At 35.6% G+C, this 14168-nt stretch overlaps 2 protein-coding genes across 11 annotated transcripts in view; both read left to right on the top strand.

The window, feature by feature from the left end:
• Nucleotides 1-14168, top strand: part of LOC144546455 (putative disease resistance protein RGA4) — a 131603-nt gene that overhangs the window by 77775 nt on the left and 39660 nt on the right. For 2 of the 10 annotated variants that reach the window (XM_078295010.1, XM_078295008.1), the window contains one exon: nucleotides 5493-5570. The exons of 7 other annotated variants lie outside the window; for them this stretch is intronic. The gene's annotated coding sequence lies outside the window, so the exon portion shown is untranslated. Of the gene's footprint in view, nucleotides 1-5492; nucleotides 5571-6000; nucleotides 6077-14168 lie in introns of those variants that run through there. One more of the 10 variants, XM_078295000.1, reaches the window with a different exon arrangement.
• On the top strand, nucleotides 673-5053 carry LOC144546084 (disease resistance protein RGA2-like). The gene is made up of 3 exons (XM_078294618.1): nucleotides 673-1036; nucleotides 1582-4998; nucleotides 5042-5053. Exons 1-3 carry the CDS (start codon nucleotides 746-748, stop codon nucleotides 5051-5053), a joined length of 3720 nt encoding a protein of 1239 aa, XP_078150744.1. The 5' UTR covers nucleotides 673-745.

Genomic DNA, 14168 nt, shown 5'->3' with positions numbered 1-14168 from the left:
GGCCACTTCTATGCGCCATCCTGTTCACCTTCCCAGTTTCCTGGTCCTGTATCATACAACCATTAGGGGTAAAGAGCACATGACAATTATTTTCAACCAATTGTCCAACAGAAATCAGATTTGAAGATAGTTTTGGTACCAATAAAACATCATTCAATGGTTTGTTGTCTAGTAACACTGCACCAACACCCGTAATTGGTAGGTTAGTACCATCAGCAGTAGAAATTTTCTCAGTACCCTCATAAGGTGTCAGAGATAGAAAATTACTGGGGACCCCAGACATGTGATTTGATGCACCTGAGTCTATGTACCATTTAGAAGTGTTATTACCTGATTGATATTTTTATGAAATTTGGTACAGAAAAATCCTAAATTCTTATATATTTATAATATGGTAAACTTATCATATAAAAAAAATAGTCCATTCCTACTCCGGTTCCAATATTATAATTTATTAGTACTTTATAAATCATATTTCATATCTTATTTTTCTGAGCAACAATAGTGGCTCTAACATAGATTCGGATGCTTTTTAGGTCTCCTGTTCAGAAAATGCAAGACCAACAACTAAAGATACATCACCGAACTTCACCCACTAGTCCATTCCTAATCGGCTTAATAGTCAATAGACTTCAGTCACCTCTTTTCTTCTCATAATCTCTCACCTTCCCAACCTCTTCTCTCTCTCTCTTGTCAATTGAAAGAAAAGAAAAAAAAAAAAAAAAAAACGTAATATTGAACTCCAATGGCAGAGGCAGGGGCAGCAAGCTTGGCGTTGTCCGTGGCAAAATGGGTGTTATCTCCAATAATCAGCAAACTCCTCAACGAGGGTTTCTCCTACCTTGGGATAGACGTGGCTGATGGGATCGACAAGTTGGAAGCTACCATCTTTCCCCAATTACAGGAGGTGATCGACGCTGCTGAGAAGCACGGTGACAAGAGCAAAATGGAGAAGTGGCTGAGACGACTGAAGAATGCAATGTATGAGGCGGAGGATGCGCTCGACTTTTACAAGTACCGTCTTCTCCAACAAAAGGTACTTAGAGTGGTATATTATTTTTTTGTAATATATACAAATGGAGTAATTGTCTGCAAACCTGGCCGAGTCAGACCGGAATCGGACCTAACCAAGCCGATTTTCAACCGAGTTACACGGATTGCAAGTTTCCGTCGAAAAACCACAGTGAACAGTGTTGAACCAGCAGATTCAAGCGATTTTAGATCGAGTTTTTACTAGATGGGCCGATTCTGCCTTCTTTTTTTCCGAGATCTGTAATTTTTGGTTCGAGCAGCTCTAGCTTAACATCATTTTTAGGCTAATTATTTTTTTACAATTTTTTTCTATTTTATTATACAAAACAAGCGTTTTAATAAAAAAATCCGAGTTAACTCTGCCAATTCCGACCGATTCTTGGTCAAGGGTCAACTACCCGATTATGATTCTGATTCTGATTTCGAAACCTTCCTAAAAATGATTTTAGACTTTTTAATTTTAATTTGGTAATTTGTTTTCTATTTTTATTTCTTCAATTTTTATTCATCTTAAATATTAATTGAATTTTGCGTAAATTTTTTAATAAGGTGAAGAATGATGGAACTACAATGAAAAAAATTTCAAACAAGCTCAGTAGCAGCTTGAATATCCTATCCACTGAAGAGAAAAACCTAAAACAATGCCTCAAGGAACTAGAAAAGATTGCTCTAGAGGCCAAGGATTTTCGTGAATTAATAGAGAGGCAAGCCAAAATCAATCCCAGCAACTCAATTAAAGAACCCATGGTGACAACCTCCATACCTCCCTTACGTATCTTCGGGCGAGATGCCGATTGTGACTATCTATTACAAGAATTGTTGGAGCCGGTAACTTTTGAACCTGAGCCCAGTCAAGTTAGGAGTTACTCGGTTTATTCAATTGTTGGTGTTGGAGGGGCAGGTAAAACTACCCTTGCCCAGTTATTTTATAACCATGAAAGAGTAACTGCTGAATTTGATCTTAGAATATGGCTTTCTATGACCCGTGGACTTGATCTCGATCATCATACACGGATCTTGGTAGAAGGTGCCACACAAAAGAAGTGCCCACAGTTAGATAATTTTGATATCCTGCAAAAATATCTCAATGTTTCAGTTAATTCAAAGAAGATTTTGGTTATGATGGATGATGTTTGGTGGGATGAAACTATGAATGAGCAGAAATGGGAGCAATTTGTTGGTCCTTTGGCAAGGGTAAAGAGGGGCAGCAAAATTCTTGTAACAAGCCGTACCGAAAATATGCCATGTGCGTTGCTCCCCCAAAAGATTATGCCTCTAAAAGAACTTGAGGAGAATCACTTTTTCTCACTTTTTATGCATCATGCTTTTGGTAGTTTAGAACCAAATAGTACTCACTCGCTAGAGTCTCTAGAAAGGATAGGGAAGCAAATTGCCAACAAGCTAAGTAGATCTCCTTTAACAGCAAAAGCAGTTGGCAGTCGTCTATGTAAAAATTTGAATGAGTGGTTCTGGAGAGATACCTTGGAAAGAGACATGTTAACTGATACAATGCAATCACTTTTATGGAGTTACCAAAACCTAGATGCACCGATCCAGCGGTGCTTCTCCTATTGTGCCATATTTCCGAAAGGTTATCAGTTTAACAAGAGAGACCTGATTTTGCTCTGGGTAGCTGAAGGTTTTATTCATTCTAGTACAAGAAGGATGGAGGATGTAGGGGATGATTATTTTCAGGAGTTGTTATCTATCTTTTTCTTTCAAAAAGTGGAAAACGAAGAATATGACGAAGAATATGACGAAGAATATGCCGAAGAATATGGCATGCATGATTTATTCCATGATCTAGCTGAAAGAGTTTCCAGGGATGATTGTTTCAGAATAGAAGACGGTAAATTAAGAGAAATCCCTTTAGTTGCTCGCCATTTATCCATTCAGGGTGAAAGCTTCAATGAATATATCACAAGTGTTGAAAAACTAAAGAACCTGCGTAGTGTTATCTTTATTTTCCCAGTTAGCGATGATGTTATAAATTCTTTTCTAAAGAAGATAGAAAAGTTCTCAAAACTTCGTGCACTGGAATTCTGCTTGTGCACCATTGAAAAACTTCCAAACTCTCTGGGAGAATTAGTGCTTTTACGCTACTTGGGCCTTTCTGAAACAAAAGTAGCGGAGTTACCAACATCAGTACAAAAACTTTACAACTTGCAAACATTACTGCTGAATTCCGAGACTACTCATTTACCAGGAGGCATAAACAAACTTGTCAATTTACGACACTTAGAATGTTTTACAGAGGCAACCTCAACACTCCCTGAAATAGGCAAATTAACCTCCCTTCAAAACTTGGACCATTTCAGGGTGAAGAAAGAGAAAGGGTTCAAAATTTCACAACTAAAGCACCTAAATGAGATCAGTGGGTCGTTGGAAATTCTTGATTTGAAGAATATAAAAAATACGGGGGAAGCCACCGAAGCCCATATGAAGGATAAGAAACATCTTCAGCATCTTTCACTTGAATGGGGTGATGATGATGCTATGGATGGAAACTTGAATGCACACTTAGAAGTCCTTGAGGGCCTTGAACCACATTCAAATCTAAAAGAGTTAGAAATACATGGCTACAAGTCATCAATGCTACCTTCTTGGAGGTTTCAACAAGGATCCCATGTGAATTTGATATCTCTGGAATTGATGGAATGTCCTTCCTTGGAAGTCCTTCCACCTATCAGCACCTTGTTTCCATGTTTGGGCACAATAATCATAGAAAAACTCCCCAAGATAACAAAACTCCCTCTGTTTCCTTCGAGCCTTAAGGAACTAGATATAACAGAGTGCTACTCTCTTGTGTTCATCTATGAGGAAGAACTGCAAAAAGGTGACTATGAAGTGAGGCTTCTGAAGGCAATCGAAGATTGTCAATTTAAATTTATTATTGAAACCATACCTGATACAAAGGATCGTGCAAGGAGAAAATTATTGGAACAGTGCCATGAGCTAAGAAGGTTAATGGAATTGGAGAGCCATGACAAAGTAAACAATATGAGCGTGCTTGCCATGAACATAGAAAGAACAGAGATAACTGCAGATGGTATCTGGGAGGCACATCTCCAATTAATAAAACTGAGAATGGAGTATATTTATAGCAAGAAAGAGAAATACCCTTTGATCGCACCACCAGGCCTTGAAATATTGAGGATTTCTTCTTGTTACATTACTGACGAGGCTTTAATGCATTGCCTTGCACAGCTCACTTGCCTCAAGTCCCTCCATTTAGATGGCATAAGAACAATCACAGTCCTCCCACCAAAGGAGGTCTTACGTCAACTGGCGGTGCTCGATTGCCTAATTATTGAGAGTTGTGACTATTTAATTTCGCTTGGAGGTCTACATACTCTTGTCTCAATAAAAGAACTATACATACGGGACTGCCCTTGGTTAGAGATTCCAGGAGGAGGCAGGGGCACTCTTCCCTCTTCACTGGAATTTGTAGAAATCAGTGATTGTTATTCTATTAGACACTTTCAAGTTATAGATTTGCAGTCACTTTCTCGTGCCACTTTCAGTAACTGTGAACAACTAAAATCAATGGTGCTGAGAAATCTTTCATCACTAAAAGAACTAGAGATAAGAAGCTGTCATGAGCTCGAATTGATTTACTCAGACACACCGGTCTTAGAGAGGCTGGAAGTTAAGGAATGCTTTGCCTTGCAGAAAAGCTTCTCCAGTTGTACTATGGCATGGGCATCCTTGAAGGAGATTGAAATTAGCAACTTTAGCATGCTTGGTAAGTTGCCCTCGAGGGGTGAACTGGTTAATTTGGAGAATTTAAGTATTAATGGGTCAAACGAAGCATTCTTCAATGAAGATGAATTTGGGTGCCTCACTTCACTGCAGGGGTTGTCCTTAATTGATTGTAAGGTTCAAGCTTTGCCATGTTCAATGAAGAACCTCCCCTCACTGAGAAGATTCGATATGAGTAATTGTGATGAGTTGCGGCTATCATTGGCTGACATGCCTGATTTCTTGCAATACATGGCGTCCTGTTTAGTCCCTAAATTGAGTAATACATAATTGCCCTATATTGAGTATACGATGCCAAGAACCTGATGGGGAGGATTGGCCAATGATTTGCCACATCCCAGATATTTATGTTAGTGATCCCATCAACTTCACGGACTGAAGCATTGGTAACATTGGTACGTTTTGTCATTAATATAATTGTTCTAAAAAAAATCATATTCGTCCCATTCAATTCATTTGTTAGTTTGCTGATATGTTTTCCTTAACAGAAACTCGAATTTTGATCTTTTTGGAGCAAATCTTAAATCGATGGACTTAATTACAGATGGAGTAACAATTAATTGATTCACTCTGGTAATTCATCTTAAAGTGTTTATTTTCTGTATTTCTATTATGTAGATATTCACTTGTGACAATAATTAGTTAATTAAACAGTACACTGTTAGTTTGTTGATATAAATTTATTCTCTACCTTGTAGATTTGCTATTTGCTAGGATCCTCAATTAATGCTGTATGAGATGGAGATTTACCAGTTGTTTCTTTTCTTCAATGCTATTCACGTGCAAGGTAAGTATTTAAATTAATTTTAAAGTAAATAAAAGTACAAAAAAATTGTAGTTCTGTAACAATTAATTTTTTTATTATTACATTTTACATGCTCTACGTGCTATATATAAAGAGTCCTATTTGGGTCATCAAATTGACAGTCAGGAATAGGTGAAGGTCGATAGGCAAGAAAGTTTTGTGCACATGTTGCCCCTTCATCGGCCTCCTCAGAGGTGAGTGGAGACCCAATGCATGTCCACCTCTAGACTGGATGCTCCAAGTAACATAGACCCACATCCCTATTAGACAGATTTTGGACAGGTATAATATTCATAACAATTGCAATTTAAATCCAAATCACAACTTTGTGTTGAACCAAATTTAAATTTAAACACATGGCGGGTTTTCACATACCAATCGAGCCTTCACAGATCTTTGAGGTGACGCCACAGCAGCCCGGTCAAGAGGAGGCCATGCGTTAAATATACACCGGGTCAGCTAAGGTTAGATTCAGACCAGAGGCCACGCGTTAATTTTTTTTTTTTTTTTTGTTTGGGATCAGGTATTTTTTGGCCTTGCATACCCCTGACACAGAACTTTTGTTATTTCCATCCCAGAGCCCAGAGATCAATCAAAAAAAAAACTCTGCCTCAGCACAGAGGAGACACTGTGCTCGATTCTGTGATCGAAAAAAAACTTCGATCTCCATCGCCACCTGTGCGTGAAGGAGAAAAGGAACCAGATCGCTTGTGCCTGGAGAGGAAAATACGCCTAGCCGCCTACTGCCTACATGTAATTGTTAAACCTAATTTTAGTACCGAATTTGTTATGTTCCTAAATTGCAATAAAATATGGAACTAATCAGTTTCTAAACCCAATTAATTAAGGCTTTAATAGCATATTTATAGGTTCTGAATTGTTTACATGGAATTGATTGAATTGTTTAAATATTACCAGCAAAGAAAGAATTCAAAAAGATGTCGAAAACATTTCAAATTAACTATCAAAAAAAAAACACACTAGTAGATGTGTTCTTGCAAGTTGCACGGAGGTATTTAGTAATGAGGAGGGTTCAAATACCTCCATGTTTTTGTGCCTCTATGATATTATGATTTTGCATCATGCCATTTTTAAGGGGTCACATGCAAAGAAACAAGGAGTTACTGGAATTAGAAGAATTATGTTTATATTACAGTATAGTGATTCAATGGTCACCTGTTGTTTGCAAGTTTCTAAAACATCTTTGTATCTTATTAGGGCAAATATGGTAGTATTATGTGTTATTTGCTAACAATGCCTCAATATTTACAGCCAAACCTGATTTAATAATAATTAATAGTAATAAGATCATATCAACACCCTCAATTAAGATGTGGTGAAAATCTGAACTTGAATTGTTGTCGCAACTCTTTGATTGCTGAAATTGTTTGCTTAGCATCTCAAATATGTACCAATTTGTGATTTTTTATTTGTAATTTATAAAGTGTTTTGATTTATGATTTTCTTTCTTTAAATTTGTCAATAGAGAATGGACAAATACTACAAGAAGGGACTTCAATTTGAAAGGGTATTTTCGGCAATGAATTATATGAAAAACCAAGTAATGAATTCAATGGGAGATCAATTCTTGAATGAATGTTTGGTTACTTATATTGAGAAATATCATTTTGATGAGATGAACGATTATACAACGATATCAAAATATGAAGACCCGTAGAGCAATGCTTCCTCCATTGACTTGACTAGGTAACATTAAAATATTTCTTTCTTTTTATATTAAAAAAATATTTGTTATATATAAACTTTTGATTTAGTTGAAACCTTTGATGTTCATTTATATTATCTCGACTTCTTGTTTATTTTGATTGATGTTGTAATTTTTGTCATGTTGAAATTTTTTTTGCAACTATATATATTCACCTGTCTGGCAAAATTTCTGGCTTCACACTGATTGGAACCATTTATTTAATCTGCTGAGATTTTCTCATGTATGTGCCATATCTAAGGGATGCTCCACCGTTACCTAGTTATTACAGACAATATTTCCCTTTATCAACAATTTCTTATTATCTGAGCCAAACCCTCGTACAATTTTCTGACAAGCTTATTTCAGTGTTTTATATATACCTTTCCGAAAGTTACTTGAGTATTCTACTACAAAATGTTTACATAATTTAAAAGTAATCCCAATTAGTTGTGATTTAATTAATTTGGACAAAGATGCCATTTTAATTGACAAATTTGCCAATAAAATATCAACCATATTTTAATTTTGTACAAGACCACAAAATAGGAGGCAAATTCCATAAAATTAAATTAATGATTAAATCATACACAAAAAGTCATGAATTTTGATATAAAATGCACCTTCTAACTCAAAATGGTTGAAGAATTATAATTTTTACAAAATCTAGGGTTCTGATTGGTTCCACATGTCACAGGGTATGCCTAGGCCTGCTAAATGAGCCGGGCCGGCTCGTGGGCTTTGAGCTGGACTCTCGAATGAGTCAAATTGAGCTGAGCTCAATTCGAGTTTGAGCCCGAGCTCGGCCCGAACTCGAAATAAATCTCTGTTTTCCTTAGCGAGTCGATCCGAGCCGAGCTACCCATTGGATCGAACCATTCCTTTGCTTCTCCTTCGCTTCTCCCTGTCGAAGCTCTGTGGCTTCATCGCTCTCTCGCTTTCCAGCCTCCATCTGCTTTCTTGCTCCGTCGCTCTCCAGTTTTCATCTTCTCTCTTCTCTTAGGTGCGTTCTCTCTCTCCTTTCCTCTCCTCTCTCTCTCTCTCTGAGTTGCTAAGTTGTTTGTATTTAGGTTAAATCAAAAATCTCTGAGTTGCGGTAAATTGACCTATTGTTTTATCACTGGTACTGTGTTTATTTTTGTGGGTTTTGCAGTAAATTTTGAAAGAGAAAAGCAACTCAGTAGGTTAAACAAAATTCAACAGTAGTAGTAGATGTACCAGTAGTTATTCTAGAGGTACCAGTAGTAGTAGTACTGTACCAGACTACCAGTAGTTATATACATGTAATACTCACCTGAAGTTATATAATTGAGTGAGTAATACTGATCTCAATTTCATCACAATCTATTCTCACCTGAAGTTGTAAGAAAGAAAAAAACTGATCTCAATTTCATCACAATCTATTCTCACCGTGCAATTAAGCAATTCCTATGCTCCAGTTTGCCTTAGTTGACCTAGATGTTGGTATTTGGCCTAAATTTTAAAAATAGCTTACCATCACTTGTGCAATCATCTGAAAGGGAAAAAAAATAATGTACATACCAGTACCGAACCGGAACCAGTAATAGATTCAGATCAGACCCAATTCTTATATTTGGACTTCAAGTGTAATGGCAAGCCTACTGGTATTGTTATGACTTAAGGAGTATTTAGTTGTGATTTTCTTTTTGCAGGTATTCAAGCATTATTTTGAAGAACTAGAGGAAGAATCTCTTATAGAAACAGTGGAGGCGGGGGGCGGGGGGGCAGCTTATTGTGTAAGACAATATAGCCCTTGTGGACTTTTACGAATATGACAATATAGCCCTTGTGGACTTTTACGAGGTCAGTAGCTTTAACTGAATAAATTTTTCATGATACTTTGATTTTCCGTGGGAACTTTTCTTGCTTCATGCTACTTATATGATGATATATAGTATAATATTTCTTCACAGCTTATGATACACCTGCATCATTGTCAAAGAAGATTTAAGATTCAAATTAGCCTTAGAAAATATAATTGAGTAATGGTTTAAGATTCAAATTAGCCTTCAACAATGAAATAAAATAAATGATCCCAGTTCCAGCTAGGTTCCCTGTACTGGTACAGAGATTAACTGATACTATTGACATCTATAACGGTTATCTTTCCTAGCAAAAGGTTCTTATGCTTTCAAATAAAAGCAGCCAAATTTTCATATTTTTTACACAATGAAGTTGCTTTGTTAACTCAATCAGCTAAATTTTTGCAGGAGAGCGAGGGGTTGCAGTGCCTCTGTGTCTGCCACTTGTCCTGTTAAGTTCCTCAATCAGACATCTGATTCGCATATAAAGTAGCAATATCTGAGGCCCAGTGTTCGCTAAGGTAATTGTAGTATACTTATCCACATTTATTTGCTTGGATCCTGAAAATTCCAGTTCAGTATACAAACCTACTTAAAAAAAAAAGAGGTCGGTGCTATTAATAGAGTGAAAAATCTGGTAAGCAAACAGGTTACACCATGATAGGATTTCAAATTTCAACTTGATTTTGAATGCAGCCCATTAAGGTTATACCATGATCTTTTGAGCTTAATTAGGAAATTTTTGTTGTTTTAGTTGTCATAGCAAGATTCTGGTAATGGAACCAAAAGATCATCGAAACTCTGAAAACCCAACTATCTTTTGATCACACCTGCTGGAAATGTTTACTATTTGCTGTTATAATATATTATATAGGTCAAATCAACAGGTGGCTAGAGCTCAAAGCTATGAGGAAAATGGAGCAACATGCTTGAGTGTTTGATTCTAGTTGATTGGCTGATCATATGTTGTTTGTATTTTTTTTTCTAATGCTTGGTATTAATTTGAATATTTCTAAATGATATGTTGAGGAAGTAATTTTTTTATTTATATTTTTTGCATTTCTTGCATAGTTTCCATCTTGATAATTTTAATTTATTTTGAAATTTATTTGTGATTCAAAAATATGGTATTAATTTGAGTGATATGATTGATGAATATAGAAATTGTTCCTCTTTTATAACGATAAGAAATAAGATAAGAAAAAAAAAAGATAAACAGGAATAGTCAGCTATTCGGCTCTACTTTATTTGCCATTGAACAATAGCATGCTCGACACGTATCACTAAAAAAAAAATTACTAAAATTTTTGAACAACAGCATGCTCGACACGTATCACTAAAATTTTTGAGAATAGTTCTAAACTTCTATCAGGCAGCCACGTATCACTAAACAAAAAATGAAATGTAGTAGCGCTTGCGAGTTCGAGCCGAGCCGAAGGCTCAAACTCATTAAACTGAGTCGGGCTTTTTCTTTTGAATTTGGGTTGAGTCCGAGCTGAGCTTGCTTTGTTACATGACCGAGTCGGGCTGAGTTTTGGACTGAGTTGAGCCCATTAGCAGGCCTAGGTACGCCTAGCATTAGACAAAGACATTTAGGTACGCATTCAGGGTACGCAAACCAGCCTTGAGAGACAGGGACCTACCAGTCAGGCTCACAAAGCATTTCGCTGAAATCAGAAGGTGGATGAACTTGTTTCAGATCATTTAGATGGTGTGCACCAAACAGTCGGTCAAACGATTCACATAAGACCTAGTCTTTCCAAAATCTGCACCTAAATCAAACTCAGCGCAGCTGCGTAGTCCAATCCACTGGATTTCCGTGCGCCAGGCGCTCTATACGCCACGTTTAACCCTCTGTGTGGCTCACCAAGAACCGAAAACAGACAAAACAAGTGAAAATTTAAAAGAAACGTATGCTGGGCTTTGAGAGACAAACAATGTGATGTACTTACTGGTCAATGGTCAATCGGAAGAGAAACAAACATGCTGGTTGATCGGGAGAATCATATCTGATGCGCAACCTGTGGGGCTAGTGATGCAGTATTTCTTTTAATGCAACGTACACGTAATAGTTTCAAAAAACGAAGATGCACACATGTAAACTTGGAGAGGACCACAAACTTGGAGTGGACCTTCACATCATAACTGCAATTAATAGCCCGTCGAGTGAGGTCATGCCATGTGGCTGTCCCTCTATTCCACGAGTGCGTATCCTCTGAGATATCTCATATTTTGTCTGACCGACGTGTCCGCTGCCTATCATATATAGCAGGGAGCCAATATTATTTTAGCTTTGAGATTCGTGCAGAACGTATTTGAACGATTCATATTTTCCAAAAAGTCACACAACATATGAGATATCTCAAAGGATGCGAATTCCTATTCCACAGCAGCGTTTGCACCCGAGTGCGTATCCCCTGAGATATCTCAATTTTTGCTTGACCGACGTGTCCGGTGCCTATTCGGAATAGCGCAGGGGGCCAGTATTATTTTTGCTTTTAGATTCGTGCAAAACTATTTAAACGGTTGAGAGATTTCAAAAACTCACACAAAGTTTGAGATATCTCAGAGGATGTGAATTCTTTGCACCCGATATTCAGCACGGATGTTATATATATTGTTATCTTTCTCGAAGAAGAAACGCAGTGATATTTAATTAAATTTATTTCTATGTTACATTTTACAAAATGTACTTAGATTTCATACAATCCATACAAAACATTATCTGAAATATATTTCAATAGCTGGTATTTCAACAATATCAAAAATAGTTTTTCTTATCTACTAAATCACTCAAAATAAAGGATTCAACATCATTTTGCACCTTATCAACAGTTCCTTTTTTGACTGGGCTACCATAGGAAATTTCATTAAATTCCATGGAGACTTTGAAGTATGTAACTTAATTAAGGAGGAAACGGATATGGTTAATAAATTGATGAAAAAAACCTATTATATCGGCCTGGTATTTAGAATTTTAACAAAACAAGAATGTTACTAGACAAATAATTAAAACGTACGCTTTTAACTAAAGTAGAAAGTTTATAACTCAATTTAATATAAAAAGGTAAAAATGGATGTTACTAAAAGTTTCTATTTGATTCTTGTCAAAGATTTGGTACTTTAATATTATGTTACTAAACAATATTATGTTACTAAACATAATATTAATGTGGCAGATTCTCTTCCTTAGTCCCACAATGAAACCAACTAAAAATCAATATGCTCTTAAAAATCAATATGCTTGATGTCTTTTCTGGAAACACTTAATTTAGCATGGATGGTCTAGAAATTCAATATTTCTCTGGTACTCCTCTCCAGAATGGTATCATGATCCTTTATATTTTTTTTTCTTTTCAATACTTCTTATTTTTATTATTCTTTACTATATTAAAATATAAATTCTAGATGATGTATATTTTACTGAAAATTCTAATAGGATCTATTATAAAGATATTTATAGTGCTTGAGTATCCTGTTGTTATTAAAATTCACACTATATTTTATTTTCACAAAAAGAAAAAAAATCTTTCACAATCGCTTTTTGCGGATCTTGTAGAATGTCACGATTACAATTAACGGTCCGATAAATGTATAATGAGCATGTGTCTGAGTGTCTCATTAAATTTTGTCTAGTTTTGAAAACAAATCTGAATAAATTGAATATTTTTTATGTAGGCATAGAAAAATGATATAAAAACATAATTGATATATATAAACAATTAAACATACTGAGATTTCAACCTATCATTAAAATTTGATATATATTGACACGTCGCCAATTCTGTGATCTATCCCGACCTGGTTGTAACTTTGTGTCTCTATAAAAAATCAAACAAATTAAGAAACAAATTTAACGGGAAAGAGAATACGATTGTAATATGGCTATGGATTAAAATGAAGGACTTTAACTAAGTGACAAGAATTGCAATTTAGTGAGCCGTTTTTTATATATTCATAATTAAGGTACAACTTTTTAAGGCTAAGTGCGAGTCTGCTTAAAAGAAAAATTATACTAATATATAAAATGATATCATGCATGTATTCTTGAGCTTATGCTAATATTATACATGAGAAACACATATATATTACATGCTTGTTAGTTTGTTAAGGTAAACATCGAGTTTTTATTTGCTATTTAATATGCAGCTTCTGTTTTCTTTTGTGTTGTCTTATTGGATCAGTGGCTTTTTGAAGTTAGTTATATGGTTTAAAGCATTCAAGAGCCCCACAGAAAATGAAGAGTATTATTGTTCTGGCCACTGGAGAAGCTGTACAATCAAGCACCTTAACAAGCAAAGAGGAGGCTTTGGATTGCGTGAAGAAGGATAACTGCAGGCTTTTACATGTAGTTTACCGAGTTGGTGATTTAATTATATAAAACAACAAGGTTTGCCAGTTCTTCTGATCAGCCTGATCTATTCTCTAATTTTGGTTGAACTTGGGTTCCAATAAACCCAATGAAGGGAGTCTATTTTTATGGTAGTAATGGGTTAATTAGGATTGTTGTTGTAATTCTACAATTTAGATTAGCATATAATTACCTTGATTTCCCATGTCACCGAAAGAAATAGACAGCAAATGATACTGTTTTTTCTATTTTCTGGATGAATCTGCATGTATGCAATGGTGGTGCACCAAATGAAATTGATTTCTACCAACATCTTATTGTAATGGATGATGAAATAGATTTTTTTTTTTTTTTAATAACGTATATATGACGAAATAGATACATTTGTTGAACTAGTTGTCTTGTTTAACGTGTGCACTTTTTTCCTTCTGGTCACTCTATGCAAGCATCAAGCATAATGGAATTTATTTTCCTATTGCTGTATTTTTTTTTTAATAGCTTATTTCACCGAAATTCATTCATATTTTCCACAAATGACAACAAGTACGTAGCCTGAGTCAAAGAAATACATTCATAGAAGTATTGAGTACAATCTTTTGAAAATTCCTCATTTACATAGATCCACATGTTATTGTTTGAATTCACATTATATTTTATAATCATGAAATAAAATTGAGAAGACCTTTCTCA

Source organism: Carex rostrata, chromosome 29 (assembly GCF_964058835.1).
Source record: "Carex rostrata chromosome 29, lpCarRost1.2, whole genome shotgun sequence".
Classification (NCBI taxonomy): Eukaryota; Viridiplantae; Streptophyta; class Magnoliopsida; order Poales; family Cyperaceae; genus Carex; species Carex rostrata.
The sequence above is the reverse complement of the archived record's forward strand: the minus strand, read 5'-3'. Positions and strand labels throughout refer to the sequence as shown.